Source organism: Volvox carteri (assembly GCF_000143455.1).
Source record: "Volvox carteri f. nagariensis unplaced genomic scaffold VOLCAscaffold_90, whole genome shotgun sequence".
NCBI lineage: Eukaryota > Viridiplantae > Chlorophyta > Chlorophyceae > Chlamydomonadales > Volvocaceae > Volvox > Volvox carteri.
In genome coordinates this window covers 69,622-87,932 of record NW_003307633.1, presented here as the reverse complement: position 1 = coordinate 87,932, position 18,311 = coordinate 69,622, and the positions used below count along the sequence as shown (strand labels likewise).

The following is an 18,311-nucleotide window of genomic DNA, read 5'->3' as shown; positions in this document are numbered from 1 at the left end:
TTGAAAATAGTGCCAATTAAAATGGAGTCATTCGCGGTCGGCTCCCCCTTTAATTCTTGGCCGAACGATCCCAGTTTCCCTTCCTTTACCTCCACTCTTCGTCTCGTTCGCCTCCATTCCGTCTTGGACCCTCCGGCTGCCAGGCCATCAAGTTCCAGAATTGGGAGCCCGTCATCTTCTTCTCCTTCGCCCGCAGGGACTGCGAGTCGTACGCCAACGCGCTGCTTGCGCGGAAGGAAGTGAGTACTTGGGAGTGGCTGCTTGCCCCAGGACGGGCTGGCAAACCCACGCCGTGCATGCCATGCGCACGTCATGTGCTGGTCACGGGTTTTCTTTGCACACAACTGAGCGCGCGATGCCATGCGTGTTGCATTATGATGCGACGTAGGGGTGGGGGGTCGCAGAGGCTCGAGTGACACGCTGGGGCCTAGAATTTACCACCTGCACCCGCGCCTGCACCTGCGCGGTCGCTTCCTGGGCAGCACGTGCCAGCATGTGTGCCCCTGCGTGCGTTGTGCATCGCGCTGTGCATCGCGCTCGGGGACGGCGTTTCTGCTTTTTCACGCGCGGCATTGTCAGATCCTCGTGACGTAGCTACCAGTGTACACTTGTACATTTTTGCTGTTCGTTAATCTCCTGCCAGCCAACGGCGGGGGCCACATACCGCACTCTACTACACTGCTTATGCCATTTATGCCAGTTATCATTGCGACTGTGATCTGGTGTGGGTATGGGTGTATGTGTTGCTTCGTGATTTGGTCTTTAATGTTGCGGGTACATCTCGTCGCGGCCACCAGGTCCGGGGAAAGGGGGGAGATCCGGACCGGGAGCGGGAGAAAGAGCTGCTGTTCGATTTCAACACCGAGGACGAGAAGTCGCAAGTGGAGGAGGTGCGTACAGGGCGGGTGTCAAGTTGTCGAGGCACGACAAACAGGGCCGGGGGAAGAGATGAGAGTGGGCGGCTGACCGTGGGCTGTTGAAGCGCGGGTTTCGGGTTCGACGGGCTCGTGGGAGAGGGCTCTCCGGGTTTGGGCGGGGCCTGCTTTCCGTCGCAATGCATCGGTTTTTCTCTCGCGTAGGCTTGCACACGCGCACATCCTCTCCTCCTGCTCATTGCAACCCACGAGCAACAAACCGTGAGGTGGTGATTTTTCTTTTTTTCAATGATGTTCCCACGGCACAGATTTACGACAACGCGTTGCAGTGCCTAAGCGAGGCGGACCGGCAGCTCAAGCCCATCAGCCGTATGCTGCCGCTGCTTAAACGGGGAATCGGAGTGCACCATTCGGGTTAGACAGGGCAGGGCAGGGCAGTCCGGAGGGGAGGAGGAAGCTGGGTTCGGGCTAGGCTAAGGAAGGAAACCGCATATTCTTGTCTTTTCCATTATTGTCTTGGCGTCTTTGTTTGATTATGAACCCTCCATGTCGGCTTCCCCACACGTAGATGCCCATGCCTCCCTCCATCTCCAACCCCCAACCTCCCTCGAGTTTTGCTGAACCCCCCACCCCCGGCTCCAGGTCTGCTACCCATTCTAAAGGAGCTCATAGAAATCCTCTTCCAGGAGGGGCTGCTCAAGGTGAGTGTGGGACAGCAAGGCGGGGGAGAGAGTATGGGAGTATGCACCGATGGGATATTCCTTGCCCACGTTTCACTTCGTTTGCCCCTGTCCCTGCTCCGTCTCCAAGCCCTCAAGGCATGAAATGCACACGACGCCCGTACTCTCCCTCCGTCCCTTCCACCGTTTACCCTTGGCGGCTCTCAGGGCGCGTGCCTTCGCACTCCTGTTCGAGTCATATATTACAGACTAGCGAATTAGCTGATGCCCAGGTCCGTCTTGCTCCCTTTTTCCCACAGACCCGCACACCCCTTTTCTCTCTCGTGGAATATCGCAGGTGCTGTTCACCACGGAGACCTTCGCGATGGGTCTCAACATGCCTGCCCGGTGTGTGGTATTCACCGCCATGAGGAAGTGGGACGGCGCGGAGAGCCGCTGGATCAGCTCGGGAGAGTACATCCAGGTAAGGGAGGGAGGGGTGCTCTCAAAAGGCAAGGAAGGGAAACAGGAAGAGGGGGAAGGGGAGGAAGGGAAGGAAAGATTGCCTCCCTCCCATCCCGTCCCTGACCTGACCTGACCTTTTGCTTTACCGGAGCCGTGTCAACGCCGCCCCGCGACACAGCGCTTACTCCAGCATGCAATCCCCTCCCACTACGACTGTCCACCAGATGTCGGGACGAGCTGGCCGTCGCGGTATGGACGACCGCGGTTTGGTGGTCATGATGCTGGATGCGGAGCTGGAGGAGCAGACGTGCAGGGCCATCATGCAGGTAAGCAAAGCAGGTGGCACTTAGCAGCTGCTGCTTCCACGCGCTGAGGTACGCGTCTGTGAGGCCGGTCTGGTGTGAGGTATCGCAATTTGCCACTCCTGAGTGGCAACGCAACTGAGCTTTGCAAGTTACGGGGGACTCAACGCCGGGTACTGAACATGGCAACACGTCGTGGTGGATGGGCCATGGGGGTTACGGTGTAAGACGAATGTGGATGAGTATAGGCCTCCATAAGAACTGGCGACCATAAGAACGTGGAGAGAAACACGCCTTCTCCCATCCCTTGACGCCGAAAACCTGCTTGAAACGAACAACCTCCAACGCCAACCTGCACCCCTCCCGCCTCACGCCGTGTGCCTCTCCAATCGCTGGTTCTGTCGCTGCAGTTCCATGCCCTCCCCATACCTTTACCTCCCCCATGCACGGCCCCGCTCCCGCGGCCCGCGACCCCCTCTCCCGACACTTTTCCGTATCGAACCACCTATTGCATCCCATCCCATCCCTTATCCCAATTTTCCCAGGGCAAGCCCTCCCCGCTGCTGTCCTCCTTCAAACTGACCTACTACACCATGCTCAACATGTTGCGACGCCTGGAGGGCAGTGACACGGGCACCATGGAGTACGTCATCCGCCACTCCTTCCAGCAGTTCCAACAGGAAAGCCAGCTGCCAAAGGTGTGTGCCGCGGAACGAAAGGGTTCGGAGAGGGGTGAAGGGGAAGGAAGGGTAGTCGCCGACCCAGACCACGGAAGAAAGGTTGTTCGCGAATGGACGAGTGGCTTTGTAGGAGAGCTTGGATGAGGACTTGTAGGAAGTCCGAACGCACCGGTGGAGAGTGCTGATCTGTCGGCTTTGGCCGCATGTCATATAGAGGGAGCTGGCTGGGCAGCAGAGCGACAAAGAAGCGACAAACCCGGACAGAGGGTTTCAACGGAATTATTATGGAATTTCAGGGCTGGGGTTGGAGGCCATAGAACCGCCAGGGGCTAGTTCCTTTGCTATCCTTGTTGCTGCTGCTGCTGCTGCTGCTGCTGCTGCTGCTGCTGCTGCTCCTTCTTCGATTACTGCTACGGCTATTGCGACTGCCCCGCCACGGGCATGCCTTTCCTAACCCTTCCGTAGCTGGAGCGCGAGTTGGCTGATTTGGAGGCGGAGATGGCGGCCCTGGGTCGAGAGGGCGAGGAGGCGATGGCGGCATACCAGCGCCTGCGCACCGAAATCGCGGAGGCGGGAACGCAGCTGCAGGCGCTTATCACGAAGCCAGCGCACTGCCTGACCTTCCTGCGGGCGGGCCGCCTGGTGCGAGTCAGCTCGGGGGGCGTGGACTTCGGCACGGGAGTGGTGGTATCGGTCCTGCGCCGGCCGGACGCGCCGCCGGCGACGGCGGACGGGGGCGAGGTGGGTGCATAAGGCAGCGAGGAAAGGGGAGGAGGTTGAAGTTCTGGCACGCCGCTGCGTCGTAGCTCGCCAGGCTCCGGAATTAAGTTGCTGATGCAACGGGAACGCCGCGAATGGCTCTGCCACACGCGCATATGTATTTGGGCTGGGCACCCACCCGGGGGATGGCGGCCGAGGGGGGCGGTCTCCCGTAGGAAGCCGCACGGCCCCAACCCCTCCACACACACAGATGAGCAGCTTGTCATGGAACACCGCAGATTTCTGCCTGAGCCTGGAATGGTGGTCCTGACAATATCCCTCCGTGGCTTCAGCCCCATTCAGTTATCCTTGCATGTAGCATGTAGCTGCCTCACGCTTCTCCCAAATCTTTCCCCTCTTTCTCCCCCGGCAGGATGACCGAGACGCCTACCTGGTGGACTGCATTTTGTCACTAGACGCCTCCTCGCTGCCAGGGCAAGACGGCGGTGGCAGTGGTGATAGTGGTGGTCCGCAGCCCGCGGCGCCAGGCGCGCCGGGCTCGGTGGCAGAAGTTGTTCCGGTGACGCTGTCTTGCCTGGCGCAGCTGCACAGCCTAAGAATCAGTCTGCCACCGGACTTGCGACCAGAGGAGGCACGGAGGGGCGTCATGGTCCAGGTGTGGGCGTTTAGGGGATGGGGGGGAATGCGGGTATAGCAAGGGGCAACGGAAGGCAACGGATACGGCAACGGCCACCCAAACAAGCACAAGGGCCGAACGGTGCTGCTCGCTACTGCCGTTGATCTGCAGACCATTCAGCCCCCAGTGCCGATAGGGGGTTGTAGCTTCACCCGTGGCCACAACCTTGGCAGTCCCTGCCTTCCGCCATGTTTCCGAGCACACTTATCTTTTCACCCGTGCCGACTTCTCCGAATTCAGTGATTTTTTCCTGGGTTCAGCACCTACTACAACATCCCGGTTAGGTACATGCACACTTATCTTTTGCTATTTTTGTGGTGCCCTGCAGGTGGGGGAGCTGCTGCGGCGCCACGGCGAGGCGGGGCTGCCCAGGCTGGACCCCATCGAGGACATGGATATACGCGACCCAGGGTTGTCCGAGGTATGCGTGCGCCGAGTGCATATCAGTCCCGCTGCATACATTCTCGTCATCTGTAGCGGCGTGATTGAGCCCGCTGCCTGGCTCCGGCCTACCGTACCTAGCTCTCCACCCCTATCATCTTCCTCTCTTATCCCAGCCCCCTCCCTGCGGTCACACGCGCAGCCAATGTCTTCTGGAATTCCGTGCATATCATACCTTATGTATTGCAAACTCGCATGGCTATGCTTGCCTGCCTTGTCTTTTGTTTTATCCCTCAGGTCATTGCGCGCATAGAAGCGCTGGAGGTGCAGCTGCAGCGCAATCCCGTGTTCAAGGCGGAGAAGGACGCTGCCAAGTTTGCGCCCTACTTGCGCCGCGCCGCGTTGGCGGCCCGCGCGGAGACGCTGCGTGCGGAGATGCGCACCAGCCAGTTGAGCGCGTTCAAAGAGGAGGCTGCGTGTCGAACCGCAGTCCTGCGGCGGCTGGGGCACATTGACGCGGAAGGTAGGTGGGCGGGTGGATGGGAGCTTTTTTCTGCATTTAACTGCGCTTTGTATGATTAAAGGGTTTTGTTTTGGCCTCCTCACGTCCTGCGGGTTGGTCCGGAAAGACCTTCCGGAAGCGTTGTGCATTTTGGTGCGTTTTGGGTGGGAGTGGATATTGACATGGGGTTTAGGGTATGGTCAAGAGGCAAATGTGCCATGCCGTGGATGTACAGAGGGGGTGAGGTCAATATGGCTGATAGGTAGGTGACGTGACGCAATGTGGCGTGTTATGACGTGCCATGCCGTGTTCTGCTCCATTGCAATTGGTATTCATTTCTTTGCTCCCCCTCCTCTCGGTACATCCATCCCGCAGGTGTGATGACCCTGAAGGGCCGCGCCGCATGCGAGATCGACACTGCTGACGAGCTGTTGGCTTCGGAGCTGCTTCTCAACGGCACTTTCTCCTCCCTCGAGTCGGCACAGCTGGTGGCTCTGGCGTCGTGTCTAATCCCGGTGGAGAAGTCTACTGAGGACATCAAGCTCACGGCACAGATGGCAGGGCCGCTGGCGCAGCTGCAGGTGAGTCGGTAGGCGTGTACGTTAGGCCTCCGGGTACGGGGTAGAAGGGAGTAAGTTCCCGGCATTACACTGCCGTCTCCACCTCCATGACTACTTGCACCATAATTGTGCCGTTAGCAATTTGCACGCCACATGTCGGCGGCCATTGTCCCTGTCGGCCTTACTACTCCAAAACGGCTGTTTGACCCGTGGGTCACTGTATCGCTGTGATGACCCAGGCGGCTGCTCGTCACATTGCCGAGGTGAGCCGCGAGTGCAAACTGGACTTGGACCCCGACGAGTACGTGGAGTCCTTCAAGCCGGCCCTGATGGACGTGATCTACAGTTGGAGCAAGGGGGCTACATTTGCCCAGGTGCGCGAGACCGTGACCGTCTGTACAAGGCGTGGCTGGCATTGACTTCAAGCTGTGGAACGCAACAGCCGTACGTGTCTTCGTCTAGCTGGTGGCGTGCGGCCTGCTGCCGGGTTGCATGCTGGAGCACCCAAATGCGATCAAGCTGATCCTTCCTTTCAGCCAGTTGCAATGATGCCTCGGCAGATGGTTAACTTTGGCGCCCACGGTATCGTGTCTGTCGATTTGGATGTTGGACTACGAGTTTCATTATGGACTCCCTCGTTTGGCTTGCAGGTGTGCGACATGACGGACATTTTTGAAGGGTCGTTGGTCCGAGCGACACGCCGGTTGGACGAGCTGCTGGGGCAGCTGGCTAACGCTGCTGCGGCTGTTGGAGACCACACGCTCGCTGACAAGATTCGTGAAGCCACCAACACCATCCGACGAGACATCATGTTTGCCGCGTCGCTGTACATCTGAACTGAACGCGAGTCGGACCCGAACCGTTGACGAACGTACAGAAAACGCATGGCGAGGCGCACGTACAGATTGTGCTTTCGCCATGCGCGTTGGTTCTCTTAGTTGGGGGGTGCGTGGTGGGCCTTGTATATATGGGGGCGGTGCACTGCGGGCCTGGGAGGGTGGGTGAGCAGGTGAGCAGGAGGGCTGACGGTGCTTCGTTTTAAAGTGTTTACAGGTATTCGTGCACTGAGCTGACACAACATACCCCGTGATGCACCAGGTGCTCGTTAGCCTGATGGGGAATGCGAAGGGGTTTGCGACACCTGGTATCGCCGTTGCAGAGGCTCCTGACACAAGCACACAATCGACATCTGCGTGAGTTCGTCAGTGCCCACTTGTTTTGTTGGGCTTACCGTTGGACAGGATAGCGGTTGGATGGTCTACCCCTGGACGGATCTGTGGATGGATGGTTCCAGGGGCTCGACTGACCAAGCCAGGCAAGGACCCGAGCAGGTGTTTCTGGAAATTCCACGTTCACATGCAACACCCATGCGTCAGAACAGTTCTTGCCAAGCACACAGGCAATATGCGGCAGGCAAGCCTGTATTTACGGTGGTTCGCAACTCTATTGTGTGGTTTGAACACCACACGAAGGAATGTAAAAATGGCCGAGACTGTGCTCCATATACCGATCCCGATGGCTGGGCCATATGCGCCACCGGGATGGGGTGTAAAGCTGCTGGGTTCAGGAGCACCACCCTGTCCCCAGCGAAAATGGCTGGGTCCCACCATCAACCCATCTGACTACGAAAGCTGTGCCTGGGAGGAGGGGGCCTTTCCAGTTTGCCGAGCGACAATACCGCGCCAGTGTGCAGGGCTGCAAACAATATGTGTATGGTCACAATGCCTGCGGTTGTATGTTGATGACAAAGCTGCTCCGGCCGCCTCAAAAAATCCCATTCTTGTGTGCTGCTCAAGTACTGGAAAGCAGCTAATAGCCGTGTCAGAAAGGACCGAGGTGATGGAGCGGCGTGTTTGGCGTTGGCTTGCCTGTTGCCCGCAGCAACCCTGTGTGTAGACCTGTCTTCACCGTTCCCTCAACACTGATATGGACAACAAATACATGATGCTGGGGGCCGCCGAAACATGTGACGGAGGAAGGCTCTGGAAATTCCGACGGTTCACGTACACCGGCAGAAACTTGCCGTACTTGCTGCCTTTAACGCTCCTCACTTGCCTTAGCCGCTTCGCCATTTCGTTCTTACTGGACCCCCGTTTGATTGGACTTATACAGGAGCGGCTACGGGGTAGTGGGTGTTGGCAGTAGTACTAATGTTTTGTATAACATTTCCGTACACAGGGCCTTTCGCAGGCTACACCACGGAAAAGTGGGCATGGCACCTGGGGGAATGCTTTCGAGACCACGGAGGGTAAAAGCATCCCGGGTAGTGTACTGCAGGTGCCAGATGTGCCTTTGTCGTAGTGGGTTTTTGTTCCTTGTCCTACCAGACCGCAGCTTTAGGAATCGAGCATTGGCACCTCGTATCGCCACAACCAATGGCCGATAAGTTCTCCTTAGAGGTCAGCTCCAGTGATTTCGGCCTTTGGCGCAAGCTAAGAGGACATCGACGCTGGGCTACGACTCGTCCGACGGCCTGGCCATCCAGGGTTGCATCAGCTGTACCAGCTTCATCTGAAGGATCTGTGATTTGCACATATTTCACTGCGCCTTTGCATTCCAAGGTGAGAGTTGGGGTGTTGATACTGCGCAGGCTGCCAATGGCTGACCTCCATGAGGCTGCTTATTGTGAGCTGAACCAAGTAAAAGACTCTTCAACCTTACGAGTACAAAATCTGTCTAGGGCTAATTCCGGGCACAAGGCTCGCAACCATCGCGGGCCCACAAACCATTTTAGTCATTCAGCATCATCGTGCCCAGCATCCCCATCCCGCATCCGGTGCAACTTGTTGGGAAAGTTGGCAAAGACCTTAAACCTTGCCCCCTCCCCTCCCCGCCCCGCCCAACCTCCGCTTGTCGCCAAGCCCTTCCCACCCAACTCCCGCCACTTCCCAACCAGCCCGGCCACCCGGAAAGTCCCGAGCGCGTGGAAGCGGTACTGAACCGCTTGCGGAATCAACGATGGCCTGGTCCCGCGACGTCAGCATCATCGGCGGAGCCACTGCTGTCTGCTACTGCCGCTGCTTCATCACCCTCCATTTTCTCCCCGTCGCGCCAATCTTGCAAACCTTCGTCCCTACTTAACGGTCGAGTGCGGCTGCTGGAAAGCCACCGATCCGCCACCGCGGAGGAGCTCGCGCTCGTGCACCCGCCCGCTTACGTGGAAGCAATCCAGGCGGCGTGCCGGAAGATTCAGGTGCGTCTGCAGCCCAGAGGCCGCACGACCCCCTCAGGTATACTCTAGGGCCTTTCAGAGGGTTGCTGACTTGGGCCAACATCATGGAGGTGTGCGGGCGCGTGGTGGTGACCAGAGGCAGGGCGTGATGCTCCTGCTCATAGCGGACACGAGCTTACTGCTGTTGCTAGTAGCACATGTCGTTGCGTGTTGTTACAGAAAGCCCACCTGGCTGACGGTCGTATGCCACGCGGCCGTGTCTACGTACGTGCTTGTTGGATTGGGCTCACCGTACGTACGGCCCGATGCCGCGTCCCGTACATGGCGTTACCAGGAGCCTACCCTTGTGGACGACTCGACGTACCTGACGCCAGGATCGTACGATGATTGCGCAAGGGTGAGTCTTCGAGGTCCAAGCACCTGGATCTCTTGAGTGAGAACATCACCCTCCCTCTCCCCCTCCCCCACGTGTGTGTTCCGGAGTGTTGGGTGTAACGGCGTGACGAGCAGGGGCTGTCCTCGTACTGCGGATGGCAGCGGCCTGGCGGCCGCACACAGGTGGGCCCTGTGTAGGGCCCCGCAGCCCCCGCAGGCCATTCGCGATTGTGTGTATGTGCGTGTGGGAGGAGGGCGGGAGAGGGGGCGGGGGAATCAGTGCGAGGCTCGTCCACGCGATGATGAGGTAGATTGTCGGCCAGCAGTCTGTCCGCCCGCGTCCGTGCAATTTATTCCCAACATGTGCCGGCAGGGGCTGGATCCTGCTGTTGCCCTGTCGGAGTGAACGAGGGAAGACAGCGCGTTGCTGGCCGCACCTACCTACCTTACCTACCTACCTTACCTACCTACCTACCTTGACCTGCTCCACCCTCTCGTCCGCCCTCTCCTCTTCCTTGTCTTCGTTCCCCTACCCAGACATCCCCATCCAGTTGCGCACTGCAACCCCCGACTGCCCCCACTTACCCCACTACTTTGCCCGACCCTCACCCCGGTAGAGCGTCGGCGCCGTTTTTGATGCTCTGGACGCCCTTCTCTCACCGCACAGTGGTGGTAACGATGACGATCGCAATGGCCACTACGGTTATGATTGCGGTGGCAGTGGCAGTGGTCGCGATCAGAGCAGCATTGTCTCTTCTTTAGGTTCCTCTGGGCCGTCGTCATCATCATCGTCATCATGCTTTTCCTCCTCCTTGCCTCTACGACGTCATCCTGCCAGCGCAGCATTCGCACTCGTACGACCCCCCGGCCATCACGTGCTGCCCCGGCGACCCATGGGGTTTGGGGTATTCAACACCGTGTCACTGGCTGCCTGGTATGCCCGGGAGCGGTACGGCATCGACAAGGTACATGGCACAGCGGCAGACATCGTCATGTACGTCATGGCTCTCCAACCGATGAGAGCTGCTTTCTTCTTTGTTGCATTTCCCGCTGATCGTAGTCGCTTTCTGGTGGCTGTACAGCAGTCGGTGATCGCTCTCGGCTGTACATCAGCGCAGGTCATCCTGTAGCTGATTTCCCTAAAACCATGATGAGGAGTACTCACGGCCCACAGGGTTCCGGCTTGGTCCCTAGCTCTGGGGTTTGTCTTCTCAAACACCCAAGAAGATAAAGAAGATAAGGATGTTTCTCTCGCGACGTTTTTTATTTTGAGTTTTGAAAAGTCAGTGGGCCGGCAGTGTCAGTTCCGTGGGAGGCCCACCAGCTGCGAGAACCCCCGACAGGAAGCGCATGTGCTCTCCGGAAGCAGTGAGAAGCCGCGGGAAGCCAATGGAGAGGAAAAGCGCATCGGAGTGTACCTGCGTATCCGTGTGTGTGTACGCGTCACCAACCCACCCTCTCCTTTGCTTGCTTTCCTCTGTTGTACTGCTGCCGTACCATCCGTACGAACATCACACGGTGTGGCGTCATGTGGTCGCATCACAACCGCAGATTGCGATTGTGGATTTTGATGTGCACCACGGCAACGGGACCATGGAAGTCTTTTACGACGATCCGTACACGTTGTACGTCAGCACCCACCAGGCGGGGCTGTGGCCATATACGGGTAAGGCCCACGATACGGGCACCGGTGCTGGTCGCGGCGCCACCCTCAATATTCCCCTGCCCGGTGGTTCAGGCGACCAAGCCATGCGCCTGGTAAGTAGCGACGTAAAAGGACCACACGAAGCCGGAATTGTTGGATCTGCAGCCGGTGGTGCACCTCGGTTCGTTGTGGTGTTGCTGCACCGCGCCGCGGTATCGTAACATGCATGTGCCCCAAGCTAGTAGTCAGTGCGTGGTAAGTTGTACGCGTTGCAAGGTTGGGGGTCACGGGGGTTCTCCAATGTCAGGTACCGTGGGCGGGGGACGAGGACCTGCGTGCCCCTCCCCACCCTCACCTTAGCGCCGTCCTGCTTCCGGCCCTCCTCCCGAAGTGAAAAGTTGGCCAACCAACCAACGACTAACCAACTGACCAACCAACCAGCCGGGTCCTACACTCAACCCTGCAGCGGAGGTCCTTCCATCCTTCACGCACACACGCCAAAGCGTCATCCCCCCAACCCCGTGTCCATCATCTGTATGCATGTCTACTCTCAGCGCCTGCTCCGTCGCCTCCCACCACCCCCTACCCTCTATTTCTTGGAGTCTTACCGTCTGGAGCCTTAGAGCAGCCCATCGATTTGCCTCATCCCTGATCCCCCTCCCAGGCATGGTCCCAGCTGGTTTTGCCCTCCCTGGAGTCCTTCCGGCCCCAGTTGCTGCTGGTCAGTGCGGGCTATGACGCCCACTGGAGGGACCCCCTGGCGGGGATGCAGCTGACATGCGCCACATACCACCGGTGGGAGGGGAGGGGAATGAGAGGGTGCGTGGTTGGAAGGCTGGGTTGTGTGGGCTGCAGCTTGGGGAACCGCTGTGGCTATGGAACAGAGGTCGGCCGGTGGGGACGGCGCTTTTAGACTGGGGAGGGAGGCTCCAAAGGCCTGTAGGTAGCACCCGAAGAGGGCGGTCGGCAGGCGGTTACTGTGTACAGTGGCCATAGTCGTAGCCCTGGTCTGGGCGGCGAGCCCACAGAACTGCAGCTCCGCACTAACGGGTGTTGAACACTAACCCAAAGAACACATACTCCAGGCTCAGGGATGAAACTAAGCGATGTGGGGTGTTGTGGTGATGTGCCCCGTCACTTGCCGTCAGGATGTCCTCGGAGCTGCTGGCGCTTTCACGGCGATGCTGTCCGGGAAGGTGCGGTTCGGTTTGTGTGCGTGTGGGGGGCGGGGCGGGGCGGGTGCGGGGGAGAGGACGTCGATGAAGTAAGGGTGAAATGGTTGGTGGGGAGCAAGTTTGCTGTCCTCTGCCTGTTCTTGCATACTTGACGAGTTCCGATGGTTTGATGGTGTATTTCGTTGTTGTTGGTTCCCCCCGAAGTCGTGTGCAGGAAAGGTACACACGCGTGCGCATGCCATTTTGGCGACATTTTGCCAATATCTTTGCTAGTTGCCTTGTGCTAATTGACTCCAAGTAATTCAAGTAATTATGTTGACAGGCTGGCGTTCGTCCTGGAGGGTGGATACGACACTGCCAGTCTAAGTGATTCGGTAGTCGCCTCCCTGGAGGGCCTCCTGGGACTGCCCAGCACCAGCATTGAGGCACCCGCCGCAAAGGACCTGTACGACGAGCCCCTAACCAAGGTGGCCGAGGTGTTGCAGGTAGGGCAGGTGGGGTGGGGTGTTTCTCAGTTTCTTCGGTGTATTCAACCCAGTATTCAACAAACCCAAAAATTATATGTCCAATGCGATGCTCACTGGCTATGGAAAACAACGTTCTTATCCGCAGGGTAAAACGCTTGGTGGTTGGCCCTTGCATTAACGCCTGTCTGTCTGTTGCTTCGGTCCGTATGCCGGTGCAGAAGGTCCGCCAGTCGCATGGGCTCTGACGACTGCCTCTCTTTTCCTCAGAGCATCCCGCCCTCTCTGTATCTGCTGGTGGTGCGGAGCAGCAATCACGGCACGGTCTTCCCCGTCCATCTTACGGCCTTACATACCCGCCCGAAGCTAGCTGTGGGCCCGCAGTCGTCGGCCACGGGACAAGTAAATGTCTGATGTCAGGGTTGCTGTGCACTTTGGACTTCGCCCGTTTCCTACCTTTGGCGGGCGGGCTGAAGCGTAAAACACCTTTCGGCACAACTACCGTACCAACTGCGGACTATGCCAGGCGTCTAGACAAATTTAATGGAGCCGCTCTCTGTTTTAATTGGATAAACAAAGGATGCCTTCTGCACCCGTGCTTTTCTCTCCAAACCATTTATTTAATCACAAAACTCTACATTCGCCGCTTACTCGACCTTTATACAGCAACGCAAGGTCCATGGGGGATAGGGGCCAAGGAGAGGAAGCACATGGCCCATCAGAGAGCACTGCCGTACACACAGACCCAACGCATGCAGGTCGGCTTTTAGTCATCGCCCAGCTCGGTCCACAGGGCCAGCAGTCGCTGAGTGGAAGCCCCTTGCGTCCATAGTGGGATTTCATGTGGTGCTCCGAGCGGCAGCTGTAGGACAGGCCGTTATGTGCACCACGAGCGCAGGGACGTAGTAACCACCAGCCGCTATCCGAGGGTTGATGGCGAGGGCGGGGACATGAGACCGTACGCCACGGCGACGCTGCCATGCTGGTGCCCAAGCTCTTCAAGCATTCCCCTCTGGACCTCTGAACCTCGGCGGACCTGCTTGCCTGCCCATGTAGTAGTAGTTGGTATCACAGCGAGCCCCAGACCCGAAGGGAATACTCCAGGGTCGGGCCACGTGCACTGCACTGGGAACCCCTAGACGGAAACGCACACCTTGAACAGCAGCACAGCATCACCCCGAAGCTTGAGAGACCCCAGAGGAAGGGTGTCCTGGCATAAGTTTTCTTGGGCAGTCCCATAGCGCGGTGCTCCATACCGCTAGGTGCTGGGCGGCGATCGATGTTTGCGGCACTTCACCTCTCGGCGTTGGGCCGTGCAACAGCGGTTTCGGCTTATGGATTGCATCGCATCACGTGGCATTTGGAGCATGGGGGATTGCTCCCTGTCGCGGATGTTAAAGCTACGGCAGGGAAATTAATCCACCCTTTGTTCACCCTTTTGTCCTGTTGCTCCCTCCAATCCACATCTTGTTGGCGGCCCGCATCCGCGAAGGGGAGATTTAGGGCCGTCGCCACTTAGACCATTATTATTCATTTCCCCGATATGTGCACAGTCACATGGCCCACGTGCGTGTGCGTATCCATGATTGCATGTAGGTGTGTATGTGTGCTTGTGACCAATTTAACTTGTGACCATAGAGCGGTAAACGAAATATAAGTGCATAAACCAATTTGGGCCAGGGAAACATTCAGGGACGAAGAGTGATGCGTTTTATGATTGTCGCCCGGGGAGTTTTGCGCTGTCCTAGCTAGTAGCATACGTGAGCGTCCGTGAGCTGGCGCATACACCGAAGGGTTGGGAGAAGGGTCTGTCGATTTCCGCTTTAGGATGGGCCGAAACCGAAGAAGAGGCGAGAAGTTCACAGATCCCGAAATTTGCTGTAATAATTCCTTCCACCTCGAGGAGAGCGTTCACGGCCTCGAAGGCCTCGATTGTTGCTGGAAGCTGCCGGCAAGCCGCCCGCCCGCAACACTGCTACACGTCAAAGCAAAAATCTCAATCACGTGAGCTAACACGGACATCACCGCAAAATAAACCGACGTTCTGGTCGCATAATCCCTTCGCAGGGATAGTTATGATACTTGCAGGATAATTACGATACTTGGAAATGCGTCCGCACTATCTTTTCTACCGATACATCACCGTAATGGCATTACTGCAGAGTGAACCGCCAAGTGATACGCACGTGGCACCAACCAACTGTCTAAGGGTCGCTTATGGCCAATCCAGACTGTATTACTAAGACAGCTCAAGCATCTAAAACTACGAAGCTCTCACGTTATCACCTTTTAAAAATCATCATACAAATAAATAAAAATAGTATACTATAAGAACCACGCATGTGCGACAAGTCTTCCTGTTTTGATACGTCAGCTTCATACGAACGCAATTACGCAATGTACGCCCAGGACCTCGCAGCTAATAGCAAAAAAGTATTATCTGATAGATCCGTGCAAGCTATCTTTAGGGCAGGTCTGCTGGTTTCTGACCACAATAGGGCATTGCAGGAAGGCGAGTGCGGGGAGGCATGCTAGTCTTTGCCCAGGGACGCACAGTGTTTACATAATCATATTGAATTTTGTAACGTTGCTTGTCGATACCTTCCGCGGCCGTGCGATCCTAATTTTGGCATTGGTCAGTCCAGACCCAGCCCACCATCTTCTCTTCACGAAGCATACAACATTACAATTGAAGGTATACATCGTGAGCTGTGTCGTTGTGCCAAACTTACACTCGCGCGTGCCAGTCCGCCGGAGCCTTTGACCGAATGGCCAAGACGGCAGCCCCTCCACACGCGGACGGTGCTCCCGCCCCAGCGGAAGCAATTCCATTCGTGTCGAATCAGGATTCAGTATTGGCGGAAGCAGAGCGTGCTCTAGACGCGTCACGCCTTCCTGGAAACGCCTCCCTGGACATCCGGAACAGCTCCGAAAACAGCTGCTCTGCCCGCCGTGGCCCACCAACGCTTTATAAGTCCGACCTACGTAACTCCGAGCTGCGCCCCAACGCTTGCGGTGCACCGGCACAGACATCGCCGTTACCTTCTTCCACCCGCCGGGCAGCAAAGCCACTAGGTGGGTAAGCGACGCGATGTGACCCTGTAACACTCGACTACCGTTTTAGCGCGCCCGATAGGACCTTTCCCGGCTTCGCTCCAACCCGTGACCCTTGCCGCACACGTAACTCATTACTACTTGACAGTTCACGAGGTGAGGCGAGAGCAGATGATTTCGGCCCAGCATCTTGCCGCCGACCCCACTGCTCGTGTTGTCACAGCTCCCGCTGGGACACGCTGCAGGTATCCCTTTCCTCCCCAGGCCGCGGCAAAAGCCTCTTGCCAAATAAGTTATTCGTTTACGTGGTCGCGCAACGCAACCCAGCTCAACCCAGTCTACTTCTTCTTCGTCTACACCGTTTCCCCCCCTCACGCAGATCCGGCCTCGTGTGGCAACAAGGCCGCCCCGCGCCACAGCCTACCGCTGGGTACCTGCCAGGGAGCCAGTAACCCCCAGCACGTTCCGGAAGGGGTATCGGAGAGCTGGGGAAGGTGCTGCTCCGCCGTGCCGCCCCGGTGCGCCGGCCGACCTTGTCGCCGAGGGCCCGGCATCGGCGGCTGGCCGCTGCACCTGCTCGATCAAATTAACAAAGCGACGGCGGCTGGGGGCCCAGCAGGGACGGGACCTGCGGCAGCCGTCAAGCCGACGGTTCCCGGCTGGGAACAGTTTTCTGCAGGGCTGGGCAGTGTCGCCGCGCCCGTCACTGAAGACGACAGCCAGTACGCGATGGTAATGCTGTTAGAAGAGCCTATCATGAATCCCGTGCTACTCGAAATTCTTCGTGAGCTGCGCGTCATGCGTGCTGAACAGTTGTTGGCGGAGGCGACTGCAACGATGACGACCCTGACGGTGGCGGAAACCGCGGCGGCGGCGGCGGCGGCGATGGCAGGGGGATCTCAATGTTGTCAATCCCACTTGCACAATTCGGAACAGCAGCAACAACAGCGGAGGGCGGCTGCGGCAACGGCAGCGGTCGCAGCAGTAGCGCCCACAAGAGGGCCACAAGACGGCCGCTCCGACGGCGGTGGAGGCAAAGGCCAGCCTTATATCTACGCCCCCGGTCAGACTGACGCTTGTGGCGAGTTGGTAAACCATGCGGAAGATCCGCACAGTGAGGATGGGCAAGCGGGTGAAAAGAAGGGCAAGAAAGGCCCCCGGGGGCCGGCCCGCCAAAGTCATGCACGTGCGGGAAGAAAGCGCAATTGATGTGGCTTTGGTTTTGATGGTACAGGTCGGGGGCCTGGTTTGAGGGTCTTGCGCCATGTCCTGCTGTAGATTGCTTTGTTCATGGGTGGTCATGGATGGTGTCACTGGGAATCTAGGATGGATGGCAGATTTATTGCTATTGTTGCTGGTAATGAAAGGACAGACCGGACGGATATGTCGGGTGGAGGTTGCGGTTTTGGGTGTATCCCCTCTCTGTCCGGGCTCCTTGGTTTTCGATGGAGATCATTTGGTACCTGCTTAGCATTACTTAAGGGTTTATGAACCGATCGCATGATGTGCTGGTGATGTTGGAGCTGATTGTGCACCATCGAGCATCCGAAACGCCAATTCTTGGTCCGTTGTGCACATTATTTTTGTTGATGATGATAGAAGTGGCGCTGGTGTCGCGATGCGCGGCGAACCGGGCTCTTTTTTTATGTGGTAGCATTTTAAGAGAGCAATGCCCTGCAGCATGCAAATCTTACTGCGGGCCCTATGCATCAATACATGCACCGCACCAAACTGAGCTTGTGTCCCTTGTGTCCGTTGTTTTTTATCGTCGTCCTATGTATGTCGTCGTTAATGTTCTAGTCGCAGTAAACATCATGGAAAAGAGTTTAACACTTTCGTACTGAGCAAAATGTTCTTGTCTGTTATGTTATCGCCATGAGGTCCCGCATTTAGGGCCTTTTGCAACGGCGTTGTATGTACTGGCTCCCTTATATTTTTCGTTGTGGTTGGTAGGGTTTGCTAGTTGGATAGCCAGGAATAGCCGTACAACGCAAGCGCCGACTGCTCCCCGTTTTGAAGTGACAAGTATTAGAGTTTTCGGCAATCATGTTTGTGGTGTTTATGGCTAATATTTTTGCTTATCTCATGGTGTTATGCGCACATCTCGGAGGCTCCTGTTGTCACTTGCCGCGTGGCGGAAATAGATGAACTTGATACTCCAGATCGAAGTTTAATAAAGGCTGCGGCAGGGAGCTGAAGAGGACTGAGGACACGAATGGCGACTTGGGGATGGATATACCAACGAAAGGAACTCGGAGCGATGAACTGCTAGTTTATGTCGCCTACCTAGGCGGAGTTCAAGGGCCGCCGACTGCATGTGCTGCTCGCGGCTGCTGGTTAAACAATAATCCTTTCGCTGGGGCCATGAAGGGTGGTGTCTTGATTGTAGTGGACCAGCGGTACCGCGGGGGTTATACAACCTGAATCCTTGCTGGCTGGAAGACAAAGTCGAACAAACGCTGCTTTTTGAAGCACCGGGTCAACACAGTTGGAGACTTCCTTTAAAAATGTAACCATGTGTAAATGTAACTTGAAATTAAGTACAGTGCAGCCGTGCAGTTGCCTTTCTTGGCAACGGCTATTTAAGGCGTAGCTGGTACGTTGAT

At 57.2% G+C, this 18,311-nt stretch overlaps 2 protein-coding genes across 2 annotated transcripts in view; both read left to right on the top strand.

Annotated features, from left to right (window-relative positions):
- The window catches only part of VOLCADRAFT_121704 (uncharacterized protein), a gene marked incomplete at its 5' end in the record, with an annotated part of 11,764 nt that extends 4,453 nt beyond the window's left edge, over positions 1-7,311 (top strand). Inside the window, 15 exons of the mRNA XM_002958283.1 lie at positions 144-239; positions 798-890; positions 1,184-1,289; positions 1,518-1,576; positions 1,893-2,018; positions 2,224-2,325; positions 2,847-2,999; positions 3,447-3,722; positions 4,114-4,356; positions 4,706-4,798; positions 5,056-5,281; positions 5,636-5,775; positions 5,815-5,841; positions 6,060-6,194; positions 6,471-7,311. Of these exons, the coding sequence (XP_002958329.1) occupies positions 144-239; positions 798-890; positions 1,184-1,289; positions 1,518-1,576; positions 1,893-2,018; positions 2,224-2,325; positions 2,847-2,999; positions 3,447-3,722; positions 4,114-4,356; positions 4,706-4,798; positions 5,056-5,281; positions 5,636-5,775; positions 5,815-5,841; positions 6,060-6,194; positions 6,471-6,656 (2,061 nt within the window). The 3' untranslated portion in view covers positions 6,657-7,311. The remainder of the gene's footprint in view (positions 1-143; positions 240-797; positions 891-1,183; positions 1,290-1,517; positions 1,577-1,892; positions 2,019-2,223; positions 2,326-2,846; positions 3,000-3,446; positions 3,723-4,113; positions 4,357-4,705; positions 4,799-5,055; positions 5,282-5,635; positions 5,776-5,814; positions 5,842-6,059; positions 6,195-6,470) is intronic.
- Positions 7,312-8,195: 884 nt separating this feature from the next.
- VOLCADRAFT_108078 (uncharacterized protein) lies at positions 8,196-17,892 on the top strand (the record flags this gene model as incomplete). Its single annotated transcript, XM_002958282.1, has 12 exons — positions 8,196-8,381; positions 8,717-9,013; positions 9,367-9,389; positions 9,476-9,550; positions 10,035-10,332; positions 10,919-11,125; positions 11,677-11,807; positions 12,161-12,208; positions 12,600-12,681; positions 15,399-15,730; positions 15,854-15,861; positions 16,085-17,892. The coding sequence occupies 12 exons, from the start codon at positions 8,196-8,198 to the stop codon at positions 16,912-16,914; spliced, it is 2,517 nt and encodes an 838-aa protein (XP_002958328.1). The 3' UTR covers positions 16,915-17,892.
- Positions 17,893-18,311: the final 419 nt, after the last annotated feature.